This window comes from Symphalangus syndactylus, chromosome 10 (assembly GCF_028878055.3).
Source record: "Symphalangus syndactylus isolate Jambi chromosome 10, NHGRI_mSymSyn1-v2.1_pri, whole genome shotgun sequence".
In the NCBI taxonomy this organism is placed as follows: Eukaryota; Metazoa; Chordata; class Mammalia; order Primates; family Hylobatidae; genus Symphalangus; species Symphalangus syndactylus.
In genome coordinates this window covers 66,902,091-66,917,325 of record NC_072432.2, presented here as the reverse complement: position 1 = coordinate 66,917,325, position 15,235 = coordinate 66,902,091, and the positions used below count along the sequence as shown (strand labels likewise).

General features: G+C 37.7%; 1 protein-coding gene across 6 annotated transcripts in view; it reads left to right on the top strand.

Moving 5' to 3' along the window:
• The window catches only part of SLC4A4 (solute carrier family 4 member 4), a 491,407-nt gene that overhangs the window by 255,259 nt on the left and 220,913 nt on the right, over window positions 1-15,235 (top strand). For all 6 annotated transcript variants that reach the window (XM_055297381.2, XM_055297379.2, XM_055297378.2 and 3 more), the window contains one exon: window positions 6,283-6,418. In XM_055297381.2, the coding sequence (XP_055153356.1) occupies window positions 6,283-6,418 (136 nt within the window). The remainder of the gene's footprint in view (window positions 1-6,282; window positions 6,419-15,235) is intronic.

The window sequence follows — 15,235 nt, the reverse complement described above, 5'->3', positions numbered from 1 at the left end:
ATGTCTGAGCATTGAAGAGTTAGGTATTTATTGTAGTCTTTACAGTCTGGGCTTGTTTGTACCTGTCTTGGGAAAACTTTTCAAGCATTCAAAGGGAATTGATTGTTGTGATCTATGACTTTGGTCACTGCAGCCATATCTGCGTTAGACAGCACCGTAAGCCCAGTAATGCTGTGACTCTTACAGACTTGTATGTGTACCACCTTTGTGGTTGTGATAAGATCTGAGAGAATTCCCTGGATTACCAGGCAGAGACTCTTGTTTTCTTCTCTTACTTTCCTCTGAACAGAAGGAGTCTCTCTTTTCATTTGAGCTACCTGGAGTTGGGGGAGGTGTGACACAAGTACCCCTGTGGTCATTACTACTGGGATTATACTGGGTCAGACTCGAAGTCAGCACAGCATTGGATCTCACCCAAGGCCCACAGTGACCATTGTCTGGCTACCACCAATGTTCAGACAAGGTCCAAGGGCTCTTCAGTCAGCATGTGGTGAATCCAGCCAGACTTGTGTCCTTCCCTTCAGGGCAGTGAGCTGAGGGCAGGTACAGAAATGCCATGCAGGAACCAGGGCTTGGAGCTGGGAACTTTATAATCTGTTTGGTGCTCTATTCTGCTGCTGCTGAGCTGGCATCCAAGCTGCAAAGCAAAGTCCTTTACACTCTTTCTTCCCCTTTCCTGATGCAGAAGGAGTCTCTCTGCATGGCTGCCACTGCCCCGTGCCTGGCTACTGCTGATGTTCAGTCAAGGCTCAAGCTGGCTATTCAGTCAGCTTATAGTGAATGCTGCCAGGCCTGGGTTTCTACCTTCAGGGAAGTGGGCTCTTCTCTGGTCCAGGGCAGGTCCAGAAATGCTGTCTAAGAGCGAAGGCCTGGAATTGGGGATCGTAGGAGCCTGCTTGGTACTCTGCTCCACTGTGGCTGAGCTGGTGCCCAAGCTGCAAGACAAAGTCACCTTCATTCTTCCCTCTCCTTTCATCCAGCAGGCACTTCTCCCCATAGCCACCACAGCTGGGAATGCACTGGGTCACACCTGAAGCCAGCATAGCTCTGGATCTCACTCAAGGTCCATGGCAAGTACTGCCTGAGTACCCTTGATATTTATTCAAGGCCCAACGTCTCTTAGTCATCAGGTGATGAATCTTGCCAAGACTGGGTCCTTGCTTTCAAAGCAGGAGGTTCCCTTTAGCCTAGGGTATGTCTAAAAATGTCACCTTGGAGCTAGGTCCTGGAACTGGGGCCTTAAGACTCTGCCTAGTATCTTAACCTACTGTGGCTAAGCTGGTATCCAAGTTGGAAGACAACGTCCTCTTTACTCTTCCCTCTACTCTCCTCAAGCAGAAGGAAGGAGTTTCTCCCAGAGCTGCACTGCTTGGAGTTGGGGGAGAGGTGGTGCAAGCACTTTCTTGGCTGCCCAAGCTAGTGTCTCGCTAAGTCATATGCACCCCAAGTCTCTTGGCTCTGAGCCCAGTACAGCACCAGTAGAAACTTCCTGGAGTTGCGAACTAGTTTATGACACACGATTTTGGAATTTTAATCCCCCCAAATTGAAATTGATATATTGATTGCTCAGGTGCCTTTATGTAATAAATAAGACAACCTGTGAAAGGGATTAGGCATGGTACCTAGAGAGCAAGACCTGGAGTTAGTGTTACATCCTTCTTCCATTCCATTTTGCAGAAGTCACCACTGAGTTGCTGTCTAATGAGTAGCGATTCACGTTTTGCTAAATTGAGAGTGCCAGACTACAGAGTAATGCTCTGTGGAGTAGAGCCGAGCAGGGATATGTACTATCTATGCTGTTTTTTAGGCAGGAGACCAATTTATTTTTTTCTGTTAGAGGTGGGGACAAACCTACATCACATCTTTAGAAATGGACAAAAGGTTGATTATCTAGACTTCTCCCTTCTAAAAGCTAATTCTATGGAGTATGTATGGACACAAAGAAGGGAACAGACACAGGGGCCTATGTGAAGTGGAGGCAGGGAGGAAGGCAAGGATCAAAAAACTACCTATTGGGTACTATTCTTATGACCTAGGTGGCAGATAACCTGTACACCAAACCCCTGTGACACACAATTTACCTATATAGCAAACCTGCACATGTACGCCTATACCTAAAATAAAAGTTAAAAAAAATTAAAGCTAGTTCTGATTTAGGGATCTTTGATGTTGAATGTTGATGAAAAGTGATTTATATTTGTGATTGCTAGTTTCAGAACCACTACGATGAAAAAAGTGACTAAACTTTTGGTAATGTGAACACACTACTCCTTAGAAGTATTGTCCAGACTCCAAATTCTGCCCATAATTTCTTCATTTTCATGCCCTCCTGATCGCCTAAAATAGTTAGACTTCCCATTTCATGATTGGAAAGGCATTGCAAATATTTTTACATTTAAGTCCTGGAATTTTAGATTATTTTCTACCAGGGATATTAAGAAATTTCAGGCCAGGTGCAATGGCTCATCGTGTAATCCCAGCACTTTGGGAGGCCGAGGAGGGGGGATCACAAAGTCAGGAGATCAAGACCATCCTGGCTAACACGGTGAAACCCTGTCTCTACTAAAAATACAAAAAATTAGCCAGGCATTGTGGTGGGTGCCTGTAGTCCCAGCTACTCGGGAGGCTGAGGCAGGAGAATGGCGTGAACCCGGGAGGCGGGGCTTGCAGTGAGCTGAGATAGCGCCACTGCACTCCAGCCTGGGCAATAGTGTGAGACTCCATCTGAAAAAAAAAAAAAAAAATTCTAATCACAAAGTAAAACATATCCATTGTACCTTGTATCAGTATGTACTCAATTACCTTATTTTAATGTTCTGCATTCACTTATATTTAGCAGATTTTTTTCTGGTCTTGGTTTATGTGCTAATTTACTTATTTATTTAAAGAATAAATTACTTAGTTAATATTTATTTTCCCTACATACATGTAGACTCTGTAAGATCAGAGATCTTTTTGTCAGAGGCTGAAGATAAAGCCTGTTAAGCCAATTAAGAGCATAGACAGTGCTCAGTAAATATTTGCTGAATGGAATACATAAGTGAATTGTAAACAGTTTGGAATTTATAGAAAAGTGAACATAAGAAAACAGAAGCCCTAGAAATAAACCATGTAACACTGAAAATGTACCTGTGTATTTAAATATGCCTGTATACACAGAAGTCCTTGCTTTGTACCATAGTGCATGACTGTAAAAAAAATGACTTTGCAAACTGAAATTATGCAAAGCAATCCTAATAATCAATGAAAACAGTTACTATTGCTCTTTGACCTTTAAAAATTTTTAAATCACTAAAATCTCTCTCGTTGTTAGCTATAAAGATATAGGGAAATGAAAAAAGTTAAAACTAATATTTATTCAGTACACAGTAATTTAAAACATTAGAAATATTGATATTAAAGTTGTTTCACTGTACAGTCTTATCAGGAGTAGTTTGAATAGTGCTTGCCTTCTTTCTGTTGTATAACTTATGATACAGAGCATGCGTTTTTTTTCAATGCCTAGACAAACTGTCCTGCTCTCTAAATGTGGATCAGCTTACATTTTATCCTGTGTGCTTTCCATGTCAAGAAATGTCTCCTAAAATTCCTTGAATGTGAAGTAATTTTAGCCAGTATCACTTTCTCTAGGACATCATCATCCTTTTCATCATTATCACTTTCCTTGTTTATGTTGATTAATTCACCTTCACTAAGTTCCTCTGACTGCATATACAGAGTCTTTCAATGGTGAATGGCAGCATCATTTACATTCCATGGTTAGCTATGTCTTCTCCATTTACGTTTGATACAAATTTTACTTCCAATAGTATTAATTTTTGTTTCTGTACGTCGCCTTCATTCTTGTTGGCCAGTTCCCTCTTTGATTATCTATGTCACATGCATTTATCTTTGGGAGACAAGAAGGCAACACATCTACACACTTTGCTGTCTGTGTGTGAACTGAATAACAAACATGCAGTGATCAATCACTGACATATTTTAAAGAAGCCCCCCATGATTGGTCAATGATCATTATGCACACATGTTATGTAGTGATTTATGGACTGAAGAGCTAGCTGCAAAGTTTGTACTTTATGAAATTACTATTAATATACCATGTTAACTGAAATTTGAACTGTATTGTTAGGGACTATGTTATTTAACCTAAATTGTGGTAACTGAAATGCACACATATCAGACTGAGCACAGTGAGGGCTGCCTCAATTCCTAGCTTTATTTTACAGAAATACATATTTATTGTTTCTTTACTAAAATGGGATCATTTAATGCGTATTATTTTTATTTTTAATTTAATTTTATATGCTATACATGTCAAAAAAGGCCAGCTATTTTGACTTCATATTTTATGATTGCATGGTATTTTATTGTATAGTTGTACCATACTTTATTTAACCAATCTTCATTTTTGGACGTTTAGGATTTTTCTGTTTTCTCAGTTATAAACAGTGCTAGAATGATCACCTCTGTCACTAAACCTTTGAGATAACTCTTATTTATTTAGAATGAATGCATTTCTAGTACAAGAATTGTTGGCTCACAGGATATATACACTATTTAAAAATTTTCATGTCCCTCCAGAAATTTTCATGTCCTTCAAGCATTTCCCTTTAGAGAGATGTTTCCATTTAGGCTCCTACCAGTAACATAAATCAAGAAGTGCTGGGTGCATGATTCCCAAACCCTTGCCCATGTTGGGATTATCATTATTTTTTTCATTTTTGACATTAAATTTAATTAATTAATTAATTAATTTACAGACAGGGTCTTGCTCTGTCACCCAGGCTGGAGTGCAATGGCATGATCTCGGCTCACTGCAACCTCTGTCTCCCAGGTTCAAGCTATTTTCCTGCCTCAGCCTCTCGAGTAGCTGGGATTACAGGCACACGCCACCACGCCTGGCTAATTTTTTGCAATTTTTTAGTAGAAACAGGGTTTCACCATGTTGGCCAGGCTGGTCTCGAACTCCTGACCTCTGGTGATCCGCCCCCCTCGGCCTCCCAAAGTGCTGGGATTACAGGTGTAAGCCACCACGCCTCACCATTTTTTGACATTTTAATAGGTAAAACACATTTTATTTTAATGATTAGTTTCTATTTTTAATTAGGTTGAATATTTTTCATGGGTTTATTTGTACTAAATAAATTTTGATCTATGGAATTTTATTCTGTCCTGTGTTATAATAGTTTTCAGACGGTAGGGATTTTTTAGTTTTATTGGGTTGTTCGTGTACATATATTTCTACAAATTTATATATGCATGTGTGTGTGTGTGTGTCTATCTATCTGTCTATCCATAATAAATACATTTGTGTGTACTTGAACTGCATTCACATGTATATAACATTGTTGGTTTTACCCAGGGATTTTGAGGAGTATTTGTGGGCCTTAAATTTGTAACATGACCATCAATTTCCAACTGCTTTTCTTTCTCTTTCTCTCTTTCTTTTCTTCTTCTTGTTCTTTCTTCTTTCTTCTTCTTCTTTTTTTTTTTTTTTTTGAAAGGGAGTAACCCATGACCTAGGGGAAATTCTAGTTAATTTTTCATTACATGATTTTCAGGAGATAGGGTCAAAAGGAGCTAGTAGGGCATTCAATTATGTGCTTGAGTGTGTTGGAAAATTTTTTTTTTCTCTCTCCCTCAAGTGTACAATATTTTACTTGGGCTTGTTTTTCAAGTGCATTGAAGTGTGACTAAACATTTTTGGGTACTACCATTCTGTAAAGAAGAGGGCCCATCTTGTTAAATATTCCTTCATCAACTTTGCAGTTAGCCAGTTATTGGCAGGGTGAAGCCTGCGAGGACATGAGCTTTAGGCATTGGACAGAGGGAGGGTGGGTGGGAGGCGGGAACTTGGGGGATCTCAGGATTGGGGTGCTTTGTTGCCCCTCCCACTGCTGTATGAAAAAGTGACTGGTTCAAGCTGACCTTTGTCTTATAATTTTGGATGAGTCATAGGTGGAGAAGGAGGGGAAGTGAGTGGTTAGACCTCAGCTCATCTGAGGGCTAATGGTTCTTTGTGACACATCCCACAGAATTGGAGTGCTGTCCTTCTGGAGAGTGGTGGAGAACCAAGATACAGTTCAGCACCAAAAGAATAGAGAAGGGCTTTGATTTCTTTTTGGCTTTAGATTGGGGATTTGGGAGGCTTAGCAAGAAAGATGTCCACTGAAAATGTGGAAGGGAAGCCCAGTAACCTTGGGGAGAGAGGAAGAGCCCAGAGCTCCACTTTCCTCGGGGTTGTCCAGCCAATGTTTAACCACAGTATTTTCACTTCTGCAGTCTCTCCTGCTGCAGAACGCATCCGATTCATCTTGGGAGAGGAGGATGACAGCCCAGCTCCCCCTCAGCTCTTCACGGAACTGGATGAGCTGCTGGCCGTGGACGGGCAGGAGATGGAGTGGAAGGAAACAGCCAGGTGAGGCATGGCTGACTGTGTGTAGTACTGACCCAAGGAAACAAGGGCAGGGCAAGATGCTTGATCCTGGAGTGCCGTTCTTTAGCCTTAGCACTTTGAATGGCCAATGGGCATGATGTTGGCTGGGATAAGGAATAAATAATTCTATTTCTTCTTTTCTTTTTTGTTGACATGAATGCAGGGCACCTCTTATTTCACTACTGGGGCATTGTTTCATTGATCCATGTTGCTATAATTTTGGCTTTTGTAAGGAATTAGAAATAAAGCTCCATTTATATACTATTTAATAGTAAAATATTTTAGAGAGATAATAAACTCAGGTACCCAAAATGACAGCCAAGAGATATGTTTCCACAGTGTCCACGTGCCAAGATCTGTTGTGAGATTTTGTGTGACTTATTACTCATTCCCTGTCAAGAGGGAGGTTTTGGCCAGGTGCAGTGGCTTGTGCCTGTAGTCACAGAATTTTAGGAGGCGGAGGCAGGTGGATTGCCTGAGCCTAGGGGTTCAAGACCAGCCTGGGCAACATAATGGGACCCCATCTCTACCAAAAATAAAAATCAGCTGGGCGTGGTGGTGCATGCCTGTGGTCCTAGCTACTGAGGAGGCTGAGGTAGGAGGCTCACTTGAGCCTGTGAGGTCGAGGCTGCACTGATCTCTGATCATGTTACTGCACTTCAGTCTGGGTGACAGATTGAAAACCTGCCTCAAAAAATTAAATGAAATAAAAAAGAGATTATTAAAACAATGAAGAAAGTTGCTGTTATGGTAGTCCCCCCAAGGTTATCCACAGTTTAGCTTTTCATGGTTTCAGTTACTCACTGTACAGTACAGTAAGATATTTTGAGAGAGTCGCCACACTTATATAACTGTTATTACAGTATATTGTTATATTTATTCTATTTTACTATTAATTATTGTTGTTAGTCCCTTACTGTGCCTAATTTACAAATTAAACTTTATTAGGTTTTATATACAGGAAAAAAAACATAGTATACATAGGGTTTAGTACCATCCATGCCTTCAGGCATTCACTGGGGGTCTTGGAATGTATTCCCTGTGAATAAGGGGGCTACTGTATTTCAAGTATAAAACTGCAATCTTTTAAATATCCAGCTGAAAGTAGAAGGTTCATCTGAGTTTGGAGTTTAGAGGCCCGAGTTTACTTTGACTCTGTTGCCTCTTAGTGACAAGACACTCGGTTTCCTAGAACTTTGATCTCATTATCAATAAAGAGTGGATAATAATGCCTATTACATATTATATATGTATGGTATATAAAACATATATTATATGTAAATATAGTATACAGTGTATTTATAATGTCACATATTTATATACATACATGTGTATATGTATATGTATGAAAATGCTTTGTAAATTGTTAAGCATTACACAAATACCTGGGGTTTCATAATCTCATAATGGAGCTTTTCTTTTACATACAGATTCAGAGATATTCTCCAGGCGAATTTTCTGTGACATAAGGCAATTATGTACTACAAAGACTGATTATAATGCAGTTGTTTGTCTCTCATTGTTATCATTATGTGCTGATTCCAATGTATTTCACTTTCACAAACAAGATAATGTTAAGATTAACCTCTTATAGTCTATAATTTAATTCAAATCAATTCAACTCAACCAGTGTTATTTGAATGAATAGTTTATGTCAGGCACTGTTTTAGGTACCGTGAATATAGCAGTGAGCAAATGAGGATCTTACATAGATCTCTGTATCTTATTAAAAGGTTTGAAGTAAGTTTAATATAATATCTTACAATATGAGAATAAGGGAAACCAAATCATTATCCCAGCTTTGAGTTTAAGAAAAACAAAGCAAAGATAGATGAAAGTCTTCTTCTGTGGTTATAGATGGAAAAAGGATTTATGGCTGCTACTTTTTCTAGATAGAGTTAGAAAGAAATTCTAGAGTCAGAAAGAAAATATTTTAAAAAATCACTTTAATCAATTAGAGCAGATGAGCTATAAAGGAGCAATAAGCCAATAGCCCTTCCCTTTATGGATGAAGATTCTTTTAAGAGTTAGAGGAAGATTTTTTATTTTCTGAGGCATATTTTAAAATTTCTTACATCATACCACTTGTAATCAAGTCTTTATGAAGTTAATTGGATTTTTTGTAGTTTAGTTACTTAGGCTTATGCTTTATAGGCTTATGGATTTATTTTTATTTCCACAATTTTAAGTAATATTGAATGTCTTTAGCCCTTTGGGATTTTTAATACTGGAGAAGCTTCATAAATTAATTTATTTGATAATGGGGGAGAAGTTTTTATTCCTCACCAAGAGTTTCTAGGTAGCTTAGTCTTGCAGAAACAACTGCTTTAAAAACGTTTAGAACTGATGGAGAATTTCTTATCTTTCATAACTTAAACAATGCTCAGAAAAAAAGTAATTCAGCTTTACTCCTTGCCCCCACGGTAGTATTAAGGAAAGAGACCTAATTTTTAAATACTTTATTTTCAATTTACTGGGTAATTCTCTTTCTAATAGATATCTACAGTGGGTGTGATTGTTTAACTCTTCTGTTTGATAGCTACTTAATATTTTCTTCTTCTAATTAAAAAAGCTTTAATAACACATTTCCACTCCTCATCTGTAATGCTTTCTCTTGAAGCTTTTCATTCTTTGCTCTTTCGGGGCTTCCTCCCAGGATATAGCAACTGTTTCTTGTTCCCCTCTCTCAGAACCAATAACCTGTATAGAAAAACATCCTCTGTAAAGTACAATTTTAGTTCCTAAAACATCCTCCAAAAGAAGGCTTCCAAAGCAAAAACTTTTTACTAGTGAATCTGTTTCATTCTTTTTCCTTCTTTCTGATAGAAAAATACAGTGTGAGAATTGTCCTGGTGCAGCCTGAAGTGTTGGGAGATTTTGGTCTAGTCTTGGCTTTGCTGCTCACTAGCTGTTTCACTTTGAGCAAGTCATGTAGTCTTTCTGAGCTTGAATTTCTTTTTTATCAGATGAAGGTCGTATTGGGTTGCCTCCTCCCTAACATTATATATATTTCATAGCTCTAAAATTTCATTCCTGTGTATATACTGCTATACTCACCTAAGACTACTTTGACTTTCTTATTTTCATCTTGAAGTTCTTTGTGAGTTGTTATCATAGAGTGTAATTCAGGTGTAGTTTTCTGTTTTTCATTTCAGTCAAATGCAGACCATACCTTATTTTACACAATCCCTGGTCCCAGAAAGGTAGAGAGATTATAGTTCATTGTATAGGTAATTCAACATCGAATGATAGGAGCATAGGATTTTAAGATTTTTAAAGATTAAGATGGTTTTGAATACTTTACCATCCTTAGAGACGTTATTTCCTTGGGAGCACGTGTGCCATTTTGCTGATGTAGTCTGTCCCCAAGACACCCTACTGCTGGAGAGGAAGAGTGTTGGGAGTGTATTGTGTGTCAAGTCCACGCTGTATAACTTCTTTTTATAGGGCTTACCATAATTGCTGTCGATTAATTCATTATGTATGTGACATTATTGTTTTCATATGGTCTCCCTCGTTACATTAATTTATCTGCAGACAGAGACTACCATGTCTGTTCGCTGTCATATTTCTAGTTCCTGGCAGTGTCTGATTCATAATAGGCTCTTAATAAACATTTGTTTAATGTGTGATTGGTTGAGAACTGACTGCCTCCGACACAACTGTTCTGAATATAATACTTTCTTAGAAATATTAATTGACCAAATCAGGGTTCTGTATAATTCTTCTCTTTCTGACTGATAAACAGCTATGGAATGAAAGACCCAAGGTACCCAGCATGCCATTGATAAAGCTTAGAAGAGGACCTATGTTTAAAGTTTCAAACTATTTCCTTAATATATTGATGATATCTGCATTTATAAAAGCACAGATTTAATTCCTTATTTAACTGGAATCAACTAATCGGAGGGCTAATAGGATTCTCCAAATTGACATGTCTAAAACTGAACTTCAGATCTACTCTTCCTGCAGATTTCCTCATCTCAATAGAAAATTCCATTCTTTTAGTTCTTGAGCCAGAAACATTGGAGTCTTCCTTGATTCCTGTCTTTCTTTACACCCAATATCTGACCAATTGGCAAACTCTATTTTACCCTTAAAGATATTCACATATTCAGAGATCTCACTACATCTCACATTCAGTACTGCCACAACTCTAGTTCATCCCATCATTTCTCACTGAGATTGCTGCAGATGGCTCCTAATTAGTTGATGTCTTTGCACCTGCTCTTACTTCCTTTATGAACTATCTGCCATGATCTCTTTGACCTTGTCTTCCTTTTCATTTCTTCTGCTTCACTCTGCTTGAGCCTCACTGGCCAGTCGTGCTAATCTGTCAGGAACTTTGGACCTGTTGTTCCCTCTGTCTGAAATGTTCTGTCTTCCCTGAACCACCACAGTTATCTGCATGGCTCATGTCCTCATCTCCTTAAGGTCTTTATTCAAATATTACTTGCTTAGTGGTTGTCCTATCTATAATTGAAACCTTCCCCCAATACTTCCTATCCCTCATCTTTCATTATTTTTGTCCTTAGCACCTGTCATCATTTAGCATACCATATATCTTGTTATTGTCTCTTCCCAATAGAATTAAAGCTCTGTGAGGGCAGAAATTTTCAGTTGTTTTGCCACTATATTCCTAGTGCCTGAAACTACCTGGCATACAGGTGATGCTCAACAAAGACTGGTTAGTAGGATCAATGAATAGAGAAATAGAACCTTGATTCTTGGTTTGCTACTCCACCTACATTCTTTGGAGAGGCGTGGAGTGAATATGCTTCTGGAAATATTCAGCTTTTCAGTAACCTTTACTACCTGGGACATAACCTGCTTTCAGAATGTTTTTATGGTAATTTTTTGACTTCCATTTGTGATGTCTAGTTTCCAGATATGATAGTTTTTTTCCCCCCATTAAAAGCCCTCAGACCTACCAGACTAATAAAAATTTAATGCTTAGAAGGATTCCATTTTATATATGAAGATGTGACATGAATCTTTTTCTGGCCAACTTAGAAATTGATAATATTTTGATTTTCTGTGAAAGCCGCAATTGATAGCGTATTTTGTTCCATAGAGAGCTAACCCTCTGGACTTCTCCAGCTCCATGTAGGCTCTATTATAAATCTACAGCCCACAGAACTCAGTATCATCCTTCTTTCTCTTTTAAGACCTATACTTTTCAGTTGGCTAATGATTTCTTACATATTATTGAGATGGCTAATGATTTCCTACACATTATTGAGATGAGGAAATCTGTAGGGAGAGTAGATCTGAAGTTCAGTGTAGGATATTCTTGTAGGATCAGCGTAGTAATGCATCAGCATTATTATGGCTGTAGTACTACTTCAGGAATTTCAGGTTGGCCCTGTGCCTGAAAAAAATGAGAATTGTTTCAATAATAGGGGGAGATGTCCCCTTTTAAGTCATGGAAAGCACAGTGGTTATACTATGAACAAGATTAAGTATTTATTTATATGAAGTTTAAAGTAACTCTCAACTCTATCACCATCCCTTTTACATCCTTCACCTATTCTTCCCTTTCCTAAAAGTTAGAACTTTGAATTTTCGGTGGTTCTTCCAAAATAGAGCACAAGTTGAATACGGTAAAAAGGGTAGACTTACCAGACCTGAAAAATCATTTGGAATTGGTGAAGAAGCCTGTGCTTCCACTAAGAATGTCTAGGTGACTAGGTGTCAGCTAATGGGTTCATAAAGCAAACTGGTAAAAGAATAATTCATGATCCAAGTTTGATGATGGCCCAAAGTCAGGAGAAAGGGATGTGTTTTTCCCCTGCCCAAATTCTTTATTCATTTGAGTAGGGATATCTTTGCAAAAATGATTATTAGCTGTCAGTTTCTCTTCAGTGAATTTTCAGATGGACAGTGCTGGACGTAACCACTGTTATATGAATGTTTGTTGAAGATAACTCCCCCAGCGTAATTCAAACTGTGCTTCCAAACTTGGGTATAAAGGAAAGCCATCACAAGTTTCAACAAACACAAGCCAACAAAGGAAAGGGGTATTGATGTTTTACTTCCAAGTGGACACCACAGATGTACACCCACTTGAGTTTCTGCTTGGCTGATTTACCTGACCCACCTCTGAAGTATCTGATTTAAGGGCATGGCCATTAAGCACCAACATGTGCACTTATACTGTGGATTTGGGCAAAGACTGCTGTCTCCCAGTCTACACTGACTTCTCTGTCTTTTCTCTACTGAATGACTTTGGGAAATTCTATTTCAGGCCAAGTTAGTTTTTCTGTAAGAAAAAGACTCAAGGAATTTAATCATCTATGTAATCATATGTAGTTATGTCCATGTAGTTGTGTACGATAACTTTAATAGTGGATCTAGAATTTTAAGAATTCTCCTTAAAAACCTCATTTTTCCCAGGTACACACTAGCGTTGGCTTCTTTTAGGGTGATAAGGCACTTGTTAGCAAGAAATTTATCATCATTTCAATAGTTGTACACAGTTGGAATTTATTTAGTGTAAAGGTCATGTCTGTTTTCTACCGTACAACTGGTATGTTATTAAGTTAGAGGTCTTGTTTTTTTCTTAATTATATTTAATCATATGATTGGAAAGTTGCAAAATTCAGTGATTCCCAGTGGGTCATTTTTTTCCTTCAACAAACGAATGAAATGTTGTTTGTTTGGCAGTCACTGAAAATGTCTTAAACTGTAAAGTATTTTATCATTATTCTTCTAAGACCTTGGAATAAACTTCACCTAATAAACCCCTCCTCCAAGGTTAAAACAGTTTTGTAATTGCAGGTATTTAAAAAGCCTGCTTCTGAAACAAATTTTTCTGTAACATGTCAAGTACTGAAGCAAAAAGAAAGTGGGAAACTTATTGCAGATATGTAGTTATTCATAGTTATTATGAAGGGGAGATAGTGGCTTTTAGTATACTCTACAGTAAAAAGTCTGTTTTTTTTTTTAAACGTAATTACATGGTTCTAAAGCACCTTTGCAGATTCATTGGCACTTGAATAGGGTGAACTTTGGTACTTTTGCCTTAGCCTTTTCTTTAATGGGCTCTGATTTGAACAGTTTTTGTTTTTTTTTTCTCTAAATCCAAATTTGTCCTTGATATGCGAGGAGGCTAGACAAAGCATGTGCCATTTCTGGAATGAAACTACCTGAAAATGATCTATTTAAATGGGAAAGCCAGTAGTTTATGTCCAAATGCATTTGTTGGAAGTATAATCAGTTCCTTAAACAATTAGAACAATACATTTTAAACAAATTTAATAGGCATTTTTCCAGAGTTCTCCTTATGCTGTAAGCTGTGCTGTAATATGACATCATCAAAATATTCAATATTTACTGAACTTAAAATAAATGCTAAACTGAGCTATGAGATAATATTTATCTCTTATATAGATTTTAAGGAACTGGCTAGTTTTGAGAATTTATATTTCCATTCTTTTATGGTTAAATCTTGACCTAAAGAGCTGGTGTAATCCAGAAGGGTGAGTAATACTATTTCATAAATCCACCCTAGTTTGGATTTATGTTTTGCAAATGCACTTTTTAAATGTATTCAAAGTCATATTTAAGTCTAACCAGGTTGTCTACAATATAAACTATGGAGAAGAATAAATAAAAGATGCACCACAAAGAACTGCAATGGTTTTGCTTCTTTTTCTTCTTAAATAAAATCTTATTAAACTTATATTATTTGGACAGTTGAGGATTGTCTGAGCCTATTCAGGTTGCTATAACAAAATACCATAGACTGGGTAGCTTACAGACAACAGAAATTTAGTTCTTATAGTTCTGGAGGCTGAGAGGTCCAAGATCAAGACATTGTCAGGTTCAGTGTCTGGTGAGAGCCTGCTTTCTCACACATGGCACCATATCATTGTGTCTTTACATGGTGGAAGGGGCTAGATAGCTGTCTGGAGACTCTTTTATAAAGACATTAATCCATCTAATCACCTCCCAAAGGGCCCATCTCCTTATACCATTCCGTTGGGGGTTAGGATTTCAATATATGAATTTTATGGGGACATAGACATTCAGACCATAGAGAGGATGATGGCAGAAAAGAACTACTGTATATAAGTGAGGCTTAGTTTTTTTTTAAGGAATAGAATTGGCAGTACAGGCTGTTGGCAGCTGATAGAAGTGGGGGCTCATTTAAGAAAGATAAGAGGGAGGTAAAGGCCTAGTAAAACACTCCCCTTTACAGGGCTTCTAGCTGCCCTGTGTCATTCATCTTGGGCTTAAATTCTATGACCAAATGTTCTATCCCTCAGAAAATAAGCATACTCTTAGGAATTCAAGAGTAATCAAGGAGTCATTTTACTATTTATAGATGACATAATTCTAGATAACTGACTTGCTTTCATATATGATGATATCTTCCTTTTTCTAGAGTCTTATCTTAAGCAATAAATTATAACATCATATATACGTATGATTCATATGCCGATTACCAACAAACATGCTTAGCAATTCTATGAGCAAGCATGAAAAGATAATATACCTGAAGTTAACCAATGTAACATTCTCCATCAAAAATAGATTAGTCTCAAAATAACTAATCACCTTATTACCTTTTACAGTTTTGGTTAAACCCATAGAATTCTTTGAGTGTGATATAAAATTGTCATTTTTTTCTCCCAGTTCCTTTTATTTCTGTGGTCTAACTTGAACCAAAGTGAAGAAATACTCATTTAATCACACACACACACACACACACACACACACACACACACACAAACACACACACACACACTAGAAGTCTTTCATTCTGTTTTGGAATGTGTCACAGCTACTTTTGTA